General features: G+C 44.0%; 1 protein-coding gene across 1 annotated transcript in view; it reads left to right on the top strand.

Annotated features, from left to right (window-relative positions):
- Positions 1-8,246, top strand: part of MEP1A (meprin A subunit alpha) — a 35,793-nt gene extending 27,547 nt beyond the window's left edge. The window contains exons 10-14 of the mRNA XM_059938007.1: positions 1,068-1,283; positions 2,782-3,255; positions 4,428-4,601; positions 5,563-5,863; positions 8,081-8,246. Coding sequence (XP_059793990.1) covers positions 1,068-1,283; positions 2,782-3,255; positions 4,428-4,601; positions 5,563-5,863; positions 8,081-8,246 — 1,331 coding nt within the window. The remainder of the gene's footprint in view (positions 1-1,067; positions 1,284-2,781; positions 3,256-4,427; positions 4,602-5,562; positions 5,864-8,080) is intronic.
- The last annotated feature ends 9,065 nt before the right edge of the window (positions 8,247-17,311 follow it).

Below are 17,311 nucleotides of genomic sequence, written 5' to 3'. Positions count from 1 at the left end.
AGCCCTCAGCAATTCACGACACAAAAGTCTAAGGCTAGTAAGGTAAAGTATTGAGAAGAACATACTGGCGAATATAATTTACCCTGATGATATATTAAAGACATTATGGTATTTTTCAGCTTTGTGGAAAGCTTATTTAAACATCCTTGCTCATGCCCCATATGTGAGGCAGGGTGAGGCACGGACTCATATTGTCAAAGTACCTGGAACTGTAGATGCTCACTTCATATTTACTTGATGAAATGTTTTGAGTGGAGCATTTGGTAAGAGGTTGAGTATTGGAGTAAGTTTAGATGACTTCTTTATATGCAAGAATTGTTCATTGCCCTTGACTTTGAAAAAGTGTGCTGGTTTTCCAAGTGATGTATTTGTTTAGCCACCTGCTTGTTTTTGGGGAGAGAATTTTGAGATACGTGAGTTGGGCAAACCCAGCCTCTGGCATAAATGTAGACCCTTTATCCCCTCTTTCTTAGTGTTCTTCCAAGGCTTTCTTTACATTCAGGAGAAATCCTCAGTTGGTCCCTAATATGCCTTGAATGCCCCTTCTTAGGACACAGTAAAGGTGATTCTTTACTATTGATAGTACACCCAGTTATTAGGCTACAAAAGGGTGAAACTGAACCCTTCTCATTGTGAATATTTAAAATCCAATTCCTAAAACTTTGAATCCCACAGTTTCTTATACAGATAGGTGGCCAGCTCTTTTCCTTGGAATGAATCTCTAAACAACGAAGTTAATGAAGAAAATGGAATTCATCTCACAGACACTAAATTCCATAAACTTTGCTTAAAGCCTGTATTTCCTTAAGTCAGAGGTGTACATTTCACAACCTTGGGAACAAAGGCAATCAAAGGAGGCAGTGGAGAGCTGTGACTTTGACCAGCAATTCTGTCCATGGAGACAGACAGAATATTTACTGACAAACAACCTTTTTATTTTCCCCAGAAGAGTTCTAGCCTTTGTTGCCTGGATGATGGCTGTTGCTCACTGTTTCACTTTGCCTGGGCTGAGGGCACCCTGGGGTATTTGTGGCCAGAGATGGGACTTTAGGGTCCTCTCTCCGTAGGTGCCGGCTACTTCATGTACTTCAATACCAGCTTGGGGATAGCAGAGGAGGCAGCCCTGTTGGAGTCTCGGATTCTTTACCCAAAGAGGAAGCAGCAATGCCTGCAGTTTTTCTATAAAATTACAGGAAGTCCTTCAGATAGACTCATCGTCTGGGTCAACAGGGATGACAGTACGGGCAACATTCGCAAGCTGGTCAAGGTGAAGACCTTTCAAGGTATTTAAAGGCATCCTGCGAGGACTGATTGGGCTTCATATTGGGGATTGTGCTGTTTCTCCTCCTTCCCCTCCCTCTCCCTTTTCACCCTCCTCCCGCTCGTCATTCCTCCCATTCTTCCTCCTCTGTCTCCTCTTCCTTCCTTTCCTCCACCTCCCTTCTGCCTCTTTGAAATGCATAATGCCTGGCATGTTTTAACCACTCAATGGATGTTTTAACCATTCAGAAATTGCGGGTTCAGGTGAGGTTGACATATACTATTGTAAGAGGCCAATCAGGGAAAGAAAAAAGAAGGCCAATCAGAATATAAAAATCTAGTTTTCACTAGAGCTTTGGAGAAAGCCAGAATAGAGAAAATTGGTGATTCAAAGGTGGAGATTGGAAGGTAAAAGGGAAGTGGGAATTGATGCTGCTGGAGAGAAGTGGTTAAATAGTGGACCATAAGTGTTTCTGCATCTGTTTCAGCAAACTGAATGATACCATTATTTAATACACTGAGGTAACTTGAAACCTACTTGTGAAGTTGGTGGCAAGCAAGCGACTTGTATACATTAACTTCACTAAAATCACTTGTATATTCCTTAGTGATACTTTATGTATTTCTATAAGAAGATCATGAAAACCTTAAAATGCTAAGGTAGTTAGTTGGTTGTGAGAGTAATCTGGCTGAAAATCAAGATCCAGGGTTATAAAAGCTAAGTACTTACATTCTTTTATTGTGGTGGCGGTTCGTTCATAAATAGAAAAGGAGAGACGTGTTTTTCTAGTTTTCCATTCAACAAAGAATTTCTCAATTAAAATGAGATAAAGGAAGCATTCTTTGTGTACTTCTAGAAGAAGTTGCTGTTCTTGAAGGGTTGAGGCTTCCTTAGTAAAGGTTACTCAGAAGAATGGGGGCCCAAATTGTCTCTACCCAGGTCACTCTGTGGGTAGAGAATGCTACAAATAATGGTTTTGAGGGGTTCACTTTTCTGGCTGAAATTTACAGAGCATCTTTATCAAATAGAGGGATGACAGCTAGGTGCCCTTTAAGAGTTGAGAATTTGCTGTGTTACCAAGGACTGTAAATATGGGCATATGAAATTGCCATTGTTTGACTTTTGACTTATCAAAGGTCTGTTTTATATGGTTCAGCCCAATACTTGTGCATTCAGTGCTAACATTAAGGGGGTGGGGTGCATTTATACCAACAAACCCAGGGGAAAGCCCAGAACCTGCAGAATGGAATAATAATGGAAAACAGATTCATGATAAAGACTTTTATGATAAATCAGAGTGTGTCTTTTTTTTTTTCTTTCTTTTTTAGCTATTTTCCCATACTAGATATGTGACTTTGGAAAAGTTCCTTAACAAGTTTATAGCAGTTCTTCTCTCCTGTGTTTGTTGTGAAGATTACATGAGATCGTTCATGTAACGCACCTGCCACAGTACGAGGCTCCAAGTAAGTGCTCCAGAAATGTTGGTCACAGTTGTCACCAATTTTATTCTCTGTCCTCAGGAGATTTTGACCAAAATTGGAAAATTGCCCATGTTACACTAAGAGAGGAAAAGAAGTTTCGCTACCTTTTCCAGGGCACAAAGGGTGACCCCCAGAACTCGAGTGGGGGAATTTACCTGGATGACATCACTTTGACAGAAACCCCATGCCCCGCAGGGGTTTGGACGGTCCGGAAATTCTCTCAAGTCCTGCAGAACACGGTTAAAGGGGACAAGCTTCAGAGCCCTCGATTCTACAATTCAGAGGGCTACGGTTTGGGGTTGACCTTGTACCCTCATGGCAGAACGGGCTCCGAGAGCTCTGGGTACTTGGGACTTGCCTTTCATCTGTGTAGTGGAGATAATGATGCTGTTCTGGAGTGGCCAGTGGAGAACAGACAGGTGATAATGACAATACTTGACCAGGAACCCGATGTCAGGAAGAGAATGTCCTCCAGCATGGTGTTCACTACCTCCAAGTCCCAGACATCTACAGGTAGGTGGTTAGAAGACCCGCCCCTCCACCTGGAAGGGCCAACAGACACAGTTCTCATCTGTATAGGAGAGATTAACTTTCCCCTCACATTTCCTCCTTGGGCACATCTACAGCAATGTCATGTTGGAGCATTAAGTTAAAATGTTCTTGTTTCTTTTTTCTTTCATTGAAGTGCAGTTGATTTACAATGTTATGTTAATTTCTGGTGTACAGAAAAGTGATTCAGATATACATATATATTCTTTTTCATATTCTTTTCCATTATGGTTTATTACAGGCTATTGAATACAGTTCCTTGTGCCATTCAGTAGGACTTTGTTGTTTATCTATTTTATATACAGTAGTTTGCATCTGCTGATCCCAAACTCCTAATTTCTCCCTCCCATCCCCTTTCCGCTTTGGTAACCAGAAGTTTGTTTTCTATGTAAGTGAAAATTTTCAGCGTCATCTTATCTCTCTCTCTTTCCTGAATTCATCCATCAAGCATCTAAGTAAGGGCTTGCAAGGTGCCAAGCTCTGTGCCAGCTCCTTAGAATACAAGCAAACTGGGCAATTCCTGCCTCACTGAGCTCAGTCCGAGAAGACAGATCCAGGTAATCATTTATCAAATACTCAGAATTTGCGAGGCTCTGCGCAGAACTAATGCACTGAGTCCTAAAATATTACTCATTGTCAGTATGAATAAAGGAAGGGGCAAACTTGTTTTTTTCAAAAGAAGAGACTTAAGCCTTAAAAGGAAGAAGCTATAGCTCTCTCTTCCCCTTCATTGAGAAGTCACTCAGTAGTGGACAGTGGCCCTCCACAGGGCCGGTTCTCTGCTCCACCCCCCTCCCAATTCTCAGTTTTAATTGTCCTGGAAAGAGTACATAACCTGATTTTTTTTCCAACACATTTTTTCTGATTAACAAAGCTCTTATGGGTAAACAACAAGGTCCTACTGTACAGCACAGAGAACGATATTCAATATCCTATGATAAACCATAATGGAAAAGAATAGTAAAAAAAAATGTATATATACATATAACAGAATCACTTTGCTGTACAGCAGAAATTAACACATTGTAAATCAACTATACTTTATTTAAAAAAAAGCTGTCTATACTCATTAAAGACAAATGGAAAGTGAAAAGTAAAGCGATAACATGATTTTTCTGTAACCTGTAACATTGCAGCAATAAATGGCTCCGTCATCTGGGACAGGCCGTCTGTCATGGGGTCCTATGACAACAACTGTGCCTGTTTTAGAAGCATCGACTGCGGCTGGGATGCTATCATCTCCCACCAAATGCTGAAAAGGAGGAGTTTTCTTAAAAATGACGACCTTATAATGTTTGTGGACTTTGAAGGTATTTTGCTGGTTTTCCTAAACAAATAATCCTATGTTCTGGGTGTTCTATTGACTTTACATGGATTTTTTTAAAGCATCTCATGGAAGGTGGGGATCTTTTGGGGGAACTAGGTTAAAAAAAAAAAGATGTGCTCTAAGAGAACCACATTTTACTCTTTTATTCAAGGACTCCCATCTTGATTTTAACTGTCCTGGGGAGAAACTAAAATTTTAGTGTCACCTTTTTGTATAACTTATCAAATGTGACAGTTTGCTGACTTCAATTTAGTTTCAGTCAGTCTATCCATACTCACTTTATGCTTCTCTTCTCAAGTTAAATAAATAAAAGCGTGATTGGACTACTTTAAACATAAACATAGCAAAAAAAGAATGAAATCTTGCCATGTGCAACAACATGGATGGACCTGAGGGGCATTATGCTTCGTGAAATAAGTCAGATAGATAAAGACAAATACTGTATGTTTTTGCTTACATGTGGAATCTGAAAAACAAAGCAAATGAACAAATAACACAGACTCACAGATACAGAGAACAAACTAGTGGTTACCAGAGGGGAAAGGGGTAGGGGTAGGGACAAAACAGGGGCAGGGGATTAAGAGGTACAAACTACTATGTATGAAATAAGTTATGACGATGTAATGTACAGCACAGGGAATATAGTCAATATTTTATAATAACTTTGTATGAAGTGTAATCTATAAAAATGTCAAACAACTATTTATACACCTTAAAACTAATATAATATTTTAAGTCAACTATACTTCAATAAAAAATAATCAATCTATAAAATAGCTGGCATTATGAAAATCCGCTGGATTCAACGCCACTTTTCTATGTCACTAAAGGTGATGACCAAGAAGGGTAGAGGCACCCCAGGGAGCTTTCTCCAGGAGTGGAAGTGAATTATTGTCAGATTTAATCATATATCTTCCTCACCACCCTTTGTCTCTTTCCTCGAGATATCACCCACCTTAACCAGACTGAAGTTCACATTAAAGACAGCAGGCTGATCCCCCAAAGCCTCGTTCTCCAAGGCCAGGAGCAGCCGGCTTCAGAAGAAGGTTCGGGAAAGGCCTCCTTAGAGAAAGCCCTACTGGGCAGCCTGGACCAGGGGCAGCGCAGCCGACAGAAGCGGTCGGTGGACAACGCGGGCCCCATGGAGGACCACAACTGGCCACAGTACTTCAGAGACCCATGTGACCCGAATCCTTGTCAAAACGAAGGCGTCTGTGTGAACGTGAAGGGGATGGCGAGCTGCAGGTAGGCTCTGTGGCCTGGGGCGGCAGGTGTGGGTCGGCAGAGGGGAGCCCTATGTCTGCTTACCCTGCTAAAAGGCACAGTTCTCAGGTCAGGGCATTCACGCCATCAGATGGTCAACCGTGTCGGTCCTTGACTCCACAAAGCCGTGCCCAGAATCAGAGGGCAGAGCAGGGGTCCTGCCAGAGCAGAAGAGCCCCAAATCTCCTGTCTCTGCACGTGTATCCCTTTGCTACCTCTGGGACATTGTCAACAGCATCTTGAATGTTGTTGGGATTTTGAACTCCACTGCAGGGCTCCAAAATGACCCAGAGCTTTTTTTTTTTTTAAAAATATTTATTTATTTATATATTTATTTGGTTGTACCGGGTCTTAGTTGTGGGAGGTGGGTTCCTTAGTTGAAGCTTGCAGACTCCTTAGTTATGGCATGCGAACTCTTAGTGGCATGCATGTGGGATCTAGTTCCCTGACCAGGGATCAAACCTGGGCCCCCTGGGATCTAGTGGCATGCATGTGGGCCCAAACCTGGGCCCCCTGCAATGGGAGCGTGGAGTCTTATCCACTGCACCACCAGGGAAGTCCCGACCCAGAGCTTATAGCATTAAGGCTCCACCACAGGGGCTCAGGACCAAGCTTAAACCTTCCCTGACTGTAAATGTTATTACTGCTATTAATTATTATTTCTATTGTCCATTAGTTCAATTGTACTATTATCATATTTATGTTTTCAATAATAATAAGAATATCTGATATTTGGGGGCTGCTTGCTATGTGTCACGTGCTCCCCCGAGCAGTACACATTCATGATCTAAATTATTCCTCACAGCCACCCTGACAAAGACCCTTCTTATCCCCGTTTAGGGCATAAGAAATTCGAAGCTTAGAGAAGTAAGTAATTTGTCTGAAATTACCCAGATAGTAAATGCTGGAGCTTAGACTTGCAATCCAGGTCTGTCTGTCTGCACAGTTTGCTATATTTAATAGTTCTTTTTATAATGTTTGTTATTCACATAAAATATTTCATAAAAGGATGTATGTGATGACAGAAGCCTCAGTTTCATTTGATAGAATAGTAGCAGATGTGGGAGCCGGTCTGCTTGGCTCAAAACACCTACATTTCTTCTCAGCTCTTTTTGATCTCTACTTTGTTCTTTCTTTTTTAAACTTTTATTTTGAAATAATTTTAGATTTACAGATACATTTCAAAAATGCAGCAGAGTTCCCCATACCCTAAAGTCAACATCTTACATAACCATCATACATTAGCAAAGGCAAGAAATGAGCATTAACAAAGGTAAATACTATTAAAAATAGTATTAACTAAATGACACACCTTATCCAGATTTCCCCAGTTTTTCCACCAATACACTTTTTCTGTTCCAGAATCCAATTCAGGACCCCGTGTTCCATTTAGTTTTCATGTCTCCTTAGCTCCTTCAATCCTGAGCGGGTCGTTGGTCTTGTCTTTCATTATCTTGATACTTTTGAAGAGCGTTGATCAGTTATTTTACAAATTGTTCCTCAATTTGAGTTTATCTGATGTCTTCTCATGATTATATTGAGGTCGTACATTTTGGGTAAGAAGAACCAAGACGTGATATGACCTTCTCAGTGTGTCATGTGAGCGGTACCGGATGTCAATATATGTTATTACCGGTGATGTTAACCTTGTCCTCTGGCCAAGAGGGTGTCTGCCAGCCCTCTCTCCTGAGAAGTTACCATTCCTCACTCTTTAATTAACACATGTCTTGGGAGAGACACTCGGAGACCATGCAGACATCTTACCTTTCCTCAACCCTCACCCACTAATCTCAGCATCTGTTGGTGGAGTTTGCTGAACCGTTACTACTGTGTGTCAGGAAATACATTCTTTAAGTGTCCCAAACCTTCCTCCTGAACTTTGCATATGGTAGCCAAGAGGACAGGGTCTGGAGACAGACCTTCAGAGATTAGATTTCAAGAGTGAGACACCTACTAACTGCGTGGCCTTGAGCAAATTATAACTTTTCTGTAAGATAAGGATGATGAGAATGGCCTGGTAATAACCACCACCTCAAAGGGTTGTTCCAGGATTAAATTAATTGACTTGCGTAAAGCACTTTGAACGAGGTGCGTGTAACAGCTGAGTGTCCCCTGCCATTGTTGCTGTGTTGGTCTTGTTGTCAGGAAGCCCTTGGGGCTCAGGTGGTTCCCACACGCCCCTGTGTCCTGTCTCCCCAGGTGCGTCTCTGGTCACGCCTTCTTCTACACTGGGGAGCGATGTCAGGCCATGCAGGTGCACGGCAGCCTCCTGGGCCTGATGATCGGAGGCACGGCCAGCATGGTTTTCTTGACCTTCACCATCATCTCCATCCTTCGCCAAAGGCCAGGCAGTGATGCCCGCTGACATCAGCTAGGCTGCAGAAGCACCTCCTGCCCTTGGGCCCGCCCTTTCCTTCCCGTGCTCATTGCAGGTTGGGGCAGCTTCTATCGGCCTTGCTTTGCCTCCAGCCTCTTGTGTGACCTTTATGGTTTTCCTGTCCCCACCCTCACATGGTTCTGTTACCCTGCTCTCTGCTCCAAATGTATCTAGTGTGTCCTGTGATGACGCTCTTATCCCTTAGTTGTAAATCCCTTGTTTAATAGACTGTCTTTCCCGTAGACCGTAAGCTCTAGGTGGGCAGACCCACCTTTACTGTGTTAGCCCAGCGCCTGGGAGTCTGCCTGGCCCGGCACGCACGCTCACTCAGTAAAAATGAATAAATGAGCCAGTAACTGAATGAATAACTAAGATACAGAAACTCTCTCCTTTCTACTGCAAGTAAGATGTATACTATGAAGCGCATATGTTTTTTGTACTAGAATCAAACACTCAAATACCTGTTTTCCATCAGACACAATAGGTTTATTATTCTTTTAGGGTCTTGTGTGTTAAAGAATTTCAAATAAAGATTCCTCCTAGCAGCAGCATTTGCTTTCCTCCTCTGATTCTAAGGGAAAGTCTTTAATAAATTCAACAACTATTTCGTCAGTACCTTCAAGGGGTTCAGAATTGCATGTGAATGTGTGTGTGTGTGTGTGTGTGTGTGTGTGTGTGTGTATGTGTGTGTATGGAGGGGGAGAATCATCCAAAAACTCTTTCTCAGATCTTTTTAAATTTTAAAGTACATTTTAAGGGACTTCCCTGGTGGACCAGTGGTAAAGAATCCGCCTTCCAATGCAGGGGATGCGGGTGAGATCCCTGGTCGGGGAACTAAGATCCCACATGCCGCGGGGCAACTAAGCCCACGTGCTGCAACTACTGAGCCCACGCGCCACAGCTACAGAGCCCACGCACTCCGGAGCCCGCGCGCCACAACTAGAGAGAAGCCCGCGCACTGCAACAAAGATTCCACGTGCCTCAACTAAGACCCAACGGAGCCAAAAATAAAAATAAATAAATAAAATATTTTAAAAATAAAGTATATTTATATCCTGTTTGTGTATAAAATTATTAACAAATTGAAAGTATCAGGTAGAAGAGAATTTAAGGGAAGTATTTGTAGACACACTTTCTTTCCGTGGTTCCTAGGAGACAAAACTACCCGAGGCAAGAAAGTTCCAAGAGAGATCAAGTAAGAAGGAAAGATGAGGTTTCCATCCCCAATCAGCACAAGCCCCACAGAGAGCTGGCTCTAGAAGTTTACTAAAAGAAAATCTTTCAAGGAGCCTGAATGGTCCAGGCTTTAGGTTACCAGCTTTCTAAGTACATACTTCATGACCACTCTGGAAACAAACGCGAGGGGTTAAGAAGAGTCCCTTTAATGCAAAGGTGTGAAAAGAGTTTGGAGCAGGTGAAACCTCGACTCCCAGCACTGACTCTCCAGCCTGAGGTGCATCAGTATCCCCTGGAGAGCTGGTTAAAACACAGATCGTAGGCACCACCCCGAGGATTTCTGATTCAGTAGATCTGGGGTAGGGTCTAAGAATTTGCACTTCTAGCAGGTTCCCAGGTGATGCTGGTGCTGAGAACTGCTGCTTTAGTGGATGGAAAAGAGGCCTGGACGTCAGGCTCCCTGGCTGCAGGCCTGGATGGGCCATCTAACCAGCTCTGCAATTGTCGTAAAATCACTCATGCTCTTGGTCTTTGTTTCCTAATCTGTCAAACGGAAGTAATAGTTGACTACCTCCTCCCAGCCCACTTTAACATCTACAGGGTTACAGAGTAATAAAATGGGATTATGGATAAGAAGGTAGAGTTAAAAATATATGCAAAGTGTGCTGTTTAATTTTCAGAGTAGATGAGAAGCTACCCGGACATCCAGCCCGTCTTCATCTCCAAAGACCAAATTGGAAATAACCTCCAGCTTTGCTTCTCTACATGCTTCACAGCCCTGCAAATCCACAACTGACTTTAAGGCTGGGCTTGGAGAAGGTGTTCCCTCCACACCCCTGTGTCTTTCCTTAGAAGGGAGCTCCAGGCACTGTGGTTGCTGCTATTGTTTTTCTCTTGTTTTATTAGAAGGAAATGTGCTCTGGGCCATGCCTGGCTTAGATCTGGTCCAGCTCAGAGGAGAGGCCCCATCCTAAACACAGCACAACATTTCCTGTACACCTGAGTTCTCTCTGAAGGAAGCAGAAGCCCAAATTTCAAGGGTAACTTAGAATTTTGATCTAGTATTAGAAATGAAAACTGCTAAAACAATGACGAGGAGGTACCAGGCTGAGGGTAAAACATATTTCTCAGCACCAGCACCATACCCACCATCTTGGTTCATCTCCATTGATGACGCATGGTCATCCCTGTTGATTGCATGATTGATTAGGAATCTGGTTCATCATAGACCAGACAGTGTATTTAGCCTTTCTCTGAGCCTGAAGTTCTCCATCATACCAGGAGGATTAGCAAATACTTTATTCTTTTGAGGAGTTGAGGTGTTGATGGATGAGTAGGCATCTGTCATGGGGAGGTGGATAGAGAAATAAGCATATCACATCCTTAGGCAGTGTGGGATTTGGGATTTAGATGAGCAATGTGAAAAACTGGGAAGCCCTCTCTGTATGCGGATACTTGGATTCCTTGGTCTTATGTAGTGGGGCTGAATCAGAGTAGTTTGAAAGTCTGAAAATGTCTCATGCTTCCCCCACCCTGTTCTTTATGCTGCCATGTGGGGCTATGTGGTACCCTGGGAAGGGGAGAACAAAAAGACAGGAAGAACTGAATCCCTGAGAACTACGTGGATCCGAGCCTGCCGTACCAGTCTTGGACTGCTTACCTACATGCTTTTTTGGCTAGAGAAATAAACTTGAATTTTAAGTGGCCATTATTTTGAATCTGTGTTGCTCACAGAGAACATAGTCCTCAAGGTTAAGATGGTTTCTATGGGGTCAGCACATGACTCAGGCTAAGTCAATCACAATTCCTTGCTCTGCTGTAGACACATGTACTGATGGGGAAGAAAAGAGTTTCTCTTCCTTTTAGATCTGAGTTTCTGGTTCATAGCCCCCATACATTTCTTTCCTCGAAGATCTGTCTTGGAATGAAATAAATACACAGAGGGAGACAAAGCCACAGAGGGAGAAAAAGAACTCTGAGAGCATTGTTTGAGCCCCTGAATCCAGCTGAGCCTGAAGGTGTACCAATCCAGTATCTTCCCCAGTTACAGGAGCTAATAAATGTCCATGCCTGCTTCAACTAGTTTGAGTTGTGGTTTCATTATTTGTAACAGAGAGATCTTTAAGTGACTCAACTGCTGCAGCACATAATTGGCTCATCTGTAAAGAGAGGAAATAACGGGGATGAGTCTAAGGATTAAATAAAATCTTATATTACATTAAGATTATAAACTTGAATTGAGATGCATATGCTGGTGAGTTAATCAGCCTCCCTTATTTGCTCAGTGACTTATTCTTCCTTTCTGGCTTCATAATGGGCATGATTTTAAAGTCAAACCTTGGCAAAATGATAATATTGGATGTCAAGTATCTTCAGGGTTACTTTCAAAAACTCCTAATGATGAATTAAATGCAAAAATGTGGAGGGTGTATGTATTTTGATCCTGAGTAGAGATTGTATCTAAATCTGGGTTCTCTCTCCTGTGTGTGTATAATTTCTAAACACATACACACGGTTTGATACGAAATAATCCTGGCTAAATTCATTCAACAGTCACTGTGTGCCAGATACTCTTCTGGGGGCTTTATAAGAAGCAACTCTTCACAATAATCTGTTAGACCTGTCCAGTTATTATCCCCTTTTGTGTTGTGGAAACAGAGTCACAAGAGACTTTACCCAAGGTCACAAAGCTAAGACATGCTGGGCTGACCATTGGAAAGCACAAGGTCTGGCTCTAGAACACAAGCTCTTCCCCACCACTTTTACGCAACCAAATCGGCTGTCGGTCAACACTAACGAACAACACAATGTGTTAATGCTGCAAACTGAAGCCGAGAATTCAAATAATCCAAGTAGCAAATCAGCTGCTGCTTCAGTCTGCCCATCACACGGGAAATCACGATGTAGCCAAGTTGATTAGGACCAATGTCAGTTGGTCCACCTGTGTTCCGACACAGCCTCGGGAATACACATCATCCCTAGGAAATCGTATTTTCCTCCTATGTGTCTAAATGGCATCCAGCATTCTGAGAATGCTTGCTCTGTCTGTGGCAAGAATAAAAATAGTACCACTGGTCAGTGGAACTCCATGGAAACTCTTTTGCATGAAGAGTAAAGATTAAAATGGCAGGTACTCTCCCTCTGGGGAGTCGACCAGTTGGCTAATGGGGGGATCTACTTTCTTTTTTATTTAATTGGTTCTAATTATCTGTGTCTTTAGATAAATCTTTTATCATTTCCAAGTATTGGCTTCTAATTTGAGAGTTATTATGAAATCTGAAAGAGATAAATATAAGAAACAAAGTAGAACTGCAAAATATTAGCCATGTAATGTAATATAATTTACATTATGTAATTTACACTATGGCATGTAATTTGAAGAGAGCCAGAAGGCATAACTGCCCCCAAATTGCTAACATGCCTTTGTGTTGGTGTGTCTGAGAGGCCTTTATGAAATTTAAGTAAGTTATTTGTGGATGGATTAAAATTAATTATTGCCCTAAAATATCTGCCAGCTAATGTGGTCCTGAGAACACTGGGACACAGGCTAAAAATGTCTGGATGGCATGGAGGTGCTTTGATAGATTCCCCCAGACAGGTAAGGGCAGACTGTGGGCCACGAACACTTAGGAGTTCGGTTACTGACAGGGCAACATGTGGCAAAGTCAAAAGCTCCATTTCATGGTTTCATCCAGGGTCAATGTAGCTATTTCCCATGGCGGAGCAACTCTACCTTCAATAAAGCAACATAGCTGGCATCCTTTCACGCTCCATCAGAGACCAGAAAAGGAAGTAGTTCCATGTTTGCCCAGAACACTGGTCATTATGCTCTGGGCTGCCCTGAGATGAAATTAAAAGCAGGATTAAGGTTGGAGATGCCTTAACTTCTCCATCCTTTCTGTCACCATGTTGTCCCTCTCTCATTTTCTGTGCTCAGAGCTCTCCCTGCCATGGGAGTCTGCGTGCATCCCAGGGAAGCGGCAGAGTGTGGTGGTGACGTGCACACATTCTAGGTCAGACATTCTGCATTCAACACCTGACTCTACCATTCTTGAACTGTGTGACCCTGGGCAAGTGATTACCCTCTCTGTGCTTAGTTTATTCATCTGTAAAATAAAGAGAAAAAGAATATTTACTCAACCCTAGAAGGGGTTGTTGTCAGGCTTAAATGAGATTCTAGGACACAAACACATGGTAAGAACTCAATAAATGTTAGTTAACATAGATAGTTAACAGCCATTTTCAGTGGAGGGTAAATTTCATGTCATTTGCTGTGTTCCTCTCCTGGAGCCTAGCACATGTTAAGCCTCATCTCTCCTTGTGATTTTGTTTTCTGTTAGAGGGGTGTCCCATGTAAGGGAGAAAGGCTGAGAGCTATCCTGAGGGTATGAGTAATATCCCAGGCATATGACACTCTCCTGCAGTCAGAAGTCATCTGCCTCTTATGCAAGGCCAGGTCAGCTTGCCCCTCTGCCCTAAGGGCCAGCCCTTTCGGCAATGGTACTGTTTACTTCTCCTGAATCTTCTTGGATCACACTTCAGCTGGCAGAGCCTGCAGCCTCCTCTTCATCGTGTGTCTGGAGACTAGACTAGAAACTTACCAGCTGCTGGCTGGTGTGTCACTTAGCCCTAGGACAGCTGCGGATTCAACACAGATTGAAAATGAAAGCCCAGCCCAGCAGTAGGTTTCTGTGGGTGAATGAGAAAAGGGAATAAGACCATCCTGGCTCATCCTCTTGAAGGTGCATTGATGGGCAAGTGTGAAGGTCCTGTGAAGCATGGAAGGCACCCATTTTTATTTCTCAAACTACCTTCCACACTCCTGTCTGGAATGGGGTGACTGGGTGATTTCTGGGGCTGCTTTTAGCTTTGCCTTTAGGTCTATAAATAAGATTCTGCCCGTGAGGAAGGAGAAAAAACAGAAGGAGGGAGGTATCCTGGCTAGTATCTCGCAGAAATGTACACCTGCCAGTAAACCCATCACACCTACTGGAACTATGTGCCTGGAATGCTGGCTCTCCCCATACCTTGGCATCTCTTTCTACATCATTTCTTTTCCTCCTGCAAGGATCATAATATTGATATAGAAGTGTTAGGAGGTGGGGACAGAGAGTGATTCTTTCGTGCCTGGTTTCTGCCATTCTGTTCACAGTCTCGAGTTATTTGTCCTCCGCACGCTGCCCTCCAGGCTCTCGTCCGCGGGTCCACAGTAGCTGCACACCTTTGAGGTTCTGTCAAGGGGCTCAGGGAGGCGCTTCCTCTAATGACCACCAGGTGGCAATCAAGCCTCAGGAGAAGCTGGCGGGCTGCTGGGGAGGAGCCGGAGCTTGGAGGCCAACTGTCACTCATCAGCCCAGCTGGCCATCCCGTCAGGACTGCCCTGACCAGGACAGCTGTGAACAGAGCGCCTCTGGGCATGGGAAGCGCTCACAGTTCCAGAAAAGCAGTAAAGGGATGTACGAATTTCCTCGGTTAATCAAAACCAAACGCCTCTTGCCACCGCTGCTGGAGGTTGGGGCTATTTGGCAGGATGGAGGACCGAGGATGGTACCCATTAAAATTAGTTCCCAAGAAGGCGGGGCCCGGAGTCATCCCTGGATCCTGGGAAGTGGGCTGTGACAGCAGTCTGCCCAGGACTTGCCCAATCAGTTCCTGTTTCTTTTCATGCTGAGAAAAAGCCTTTTTTTTTTTTTCTGGACTCCTGGGTTTGTTCTATTTAGTTTCTAATAGTCACCAGCATACTTCCTTTGGGACTTGGCTCTGCATTAAAAAATAAAAACCCTGGAGTGGGAACGGACTTGAGTAACCCCCATCCTTGGCCCATTCTTGCAGGGGGAACACTCGTGACCTTTCAGCTCTTCATCTCAAAGTTTACAGGTGAAACGGAAAGAATAGATGTCTAGATCATTATTCTAAAAATAGACAAGATGCCTGTATGTAGACCACACACAGCCCACATGGGAAAATAGTATTCGGAGACAAATAACAGGGGTCTGGCACAGGGCGGGCTTTTGTAATCGTGCCCATCTTTTCTTCTTTCTTTTTCTGTCTGCTCCATATTCACTAAGAATAGAGTCATGAAAATTGTTTCCTCTCTAGAATGTGCCAGAGGATAAACTTAGACATCTGTCTACCCGGACATAAGGAAAGGTGGGGTGGTGAGGCTGGTAAATGGGAAGTAATCAGGGGCTTCATCGTCACCTCACTCCTTCAGTACCACGGATGGGGGTACTGGGGTGGGGGGGCTATGTCACAGGCCTGGCCCAGGGGGCAATTCCATTCTCTCCTCTTGGCCACTGCTTGACACCGGCAGAGATAAGGGACGGTTTGCGGTGAACCTCCAGAGGGACAGGTGGCCTGTGAGCGACGCTGCTTCTCCGGGAAGGAAGGGCGCCTGAAGTCTGCCACGTGGGTGCGTTTGAAGCTGGGGAGACAGTGCTCAGAGCAGGCCTCCCCTGGGGACCCACACATCACAGGCTCTCCCACTTCCCCAGACTTTCATGCTCTGGGACCTGAGCTCGAAGGGCCCTGGAGTAGTCACAGCTGGAAGTTGAGCTCCGGGGGGTCCCCACTTGCAGGAGGGTTCTGAAGGCACCTGGGGTCGTGGGGCAGGCCTGGGCCTCTGATGGTCCTCCCTACACTGTTGGGCAACAGAGGCCCAATATATGCCCACTGGGCTGTGTGTGCCAGGGGCTGGGTCACGCCCGGGACTCCAGAAGAGGCACTGGACCCTTTTGGGAAGCACAGAAGGTCAATGTAAAGGCATGTCTTGGGGCAACATTGTCCAAAGACTGCCAACCTACATATGTGCTTTGGGCCTCTTAAGAAAAATCATCTTGTCACATATTGGATTAGCTTGAAGGAAATCTTCAAAGTCAACCATTTGTTGAGTGCCATCTCACTCCCTCATGGGTACCGGATGATGCGTGCCCTACCCATCCTAATTCAGGGCTCTCCTGATGACCCTCGACACCCAGGCTTAGAATGCCCCTGGACTCTCACTAGGGTCATCAGAGCTTACTGTCCCCTCCCCAAAGCTCCCCTGTGGTCAGCCTCTCTCTGTCTGTCAAAGAGATAATGGAAATAATCTATTATTTGCATGATACTTAGTTTCCAAAACATGTTCCTATAAACTATGGTTTTGGGGCCTGACAACAGCCTTGAGAGGTAATTAGAATGATCCCTATTTTTCAGATGAGCAAACCAAGGACCAGAGAACTTTAGTGAGAGGCCCAGGGGAGTGAGGAAAGGTGTCTTTCTGTTCCGGGAGCCGTGTTCTTTCTGCTACGCCACACCAATGAGACAGTAACTCGTCCTCCAAGAAAGAAGGCTGATGCGTATCTCCCGGCCTTTCCTCCTTTCTGGGAAAAATGCGAGGCTGCAATTTTCTGGGGCCGATACCCCGTGCTTGTCAGTAATCTCCAAGGACAGTTTATAACAGTGTGGCTTTCAGGCCAGCTTGGAGGGGCAGGAGTTATATGGAAGAGAAGTATTTTGGGGCCTTATGGATTTATGCCCCCTACACCTCCCATATGTGTAAGCATCTCTGCAAAGACCAGCCCGGATGATGTGGTACAGGCCTGTTTTAATTCATTTTCCTACCCTGCTGTTCAAATAGAGAAAGGAAGCAGAATAGCAGAACGCATTTATCTCTGATTTATGCTTTAAATATGTGTTTCCCGGTGTAGTAGCTTCTAGATACATGTGGCTCCTTAGCCCTGGAAATGTGCTGGGCACTTGTGGTGTAAAACACACACTAGATTGTGAACACTTAGTATTTTAAAAAAAAGGAATGTAAAATATCTCATTAAGAAGTTTACATAAATTACATCTTGAAATGCTAAGATTTTAGATCTGTTGGGTTAAGTCAAATGTAT

The sequence above is a fragment of the Balaenoptera ricei genome, chromosome 11 (assembly GCF_028023285.1).
Source record: "Balaenoptera ricei isolate mBalRic1 chromosome 11, mBalRic1.hap2, whole genome shotgun sequence".
NCBI classification, from domain to species: domain Eukaryota; kingdom Metazoa; phylum Chordata; class Mammalia; order Artiodactyla; family Balaenopteridae; genus Balaenoptera; species Balaenoptera ricei.
This window is presented reverse-complemented; position numbering and strand designations above follow the sequence as displayed.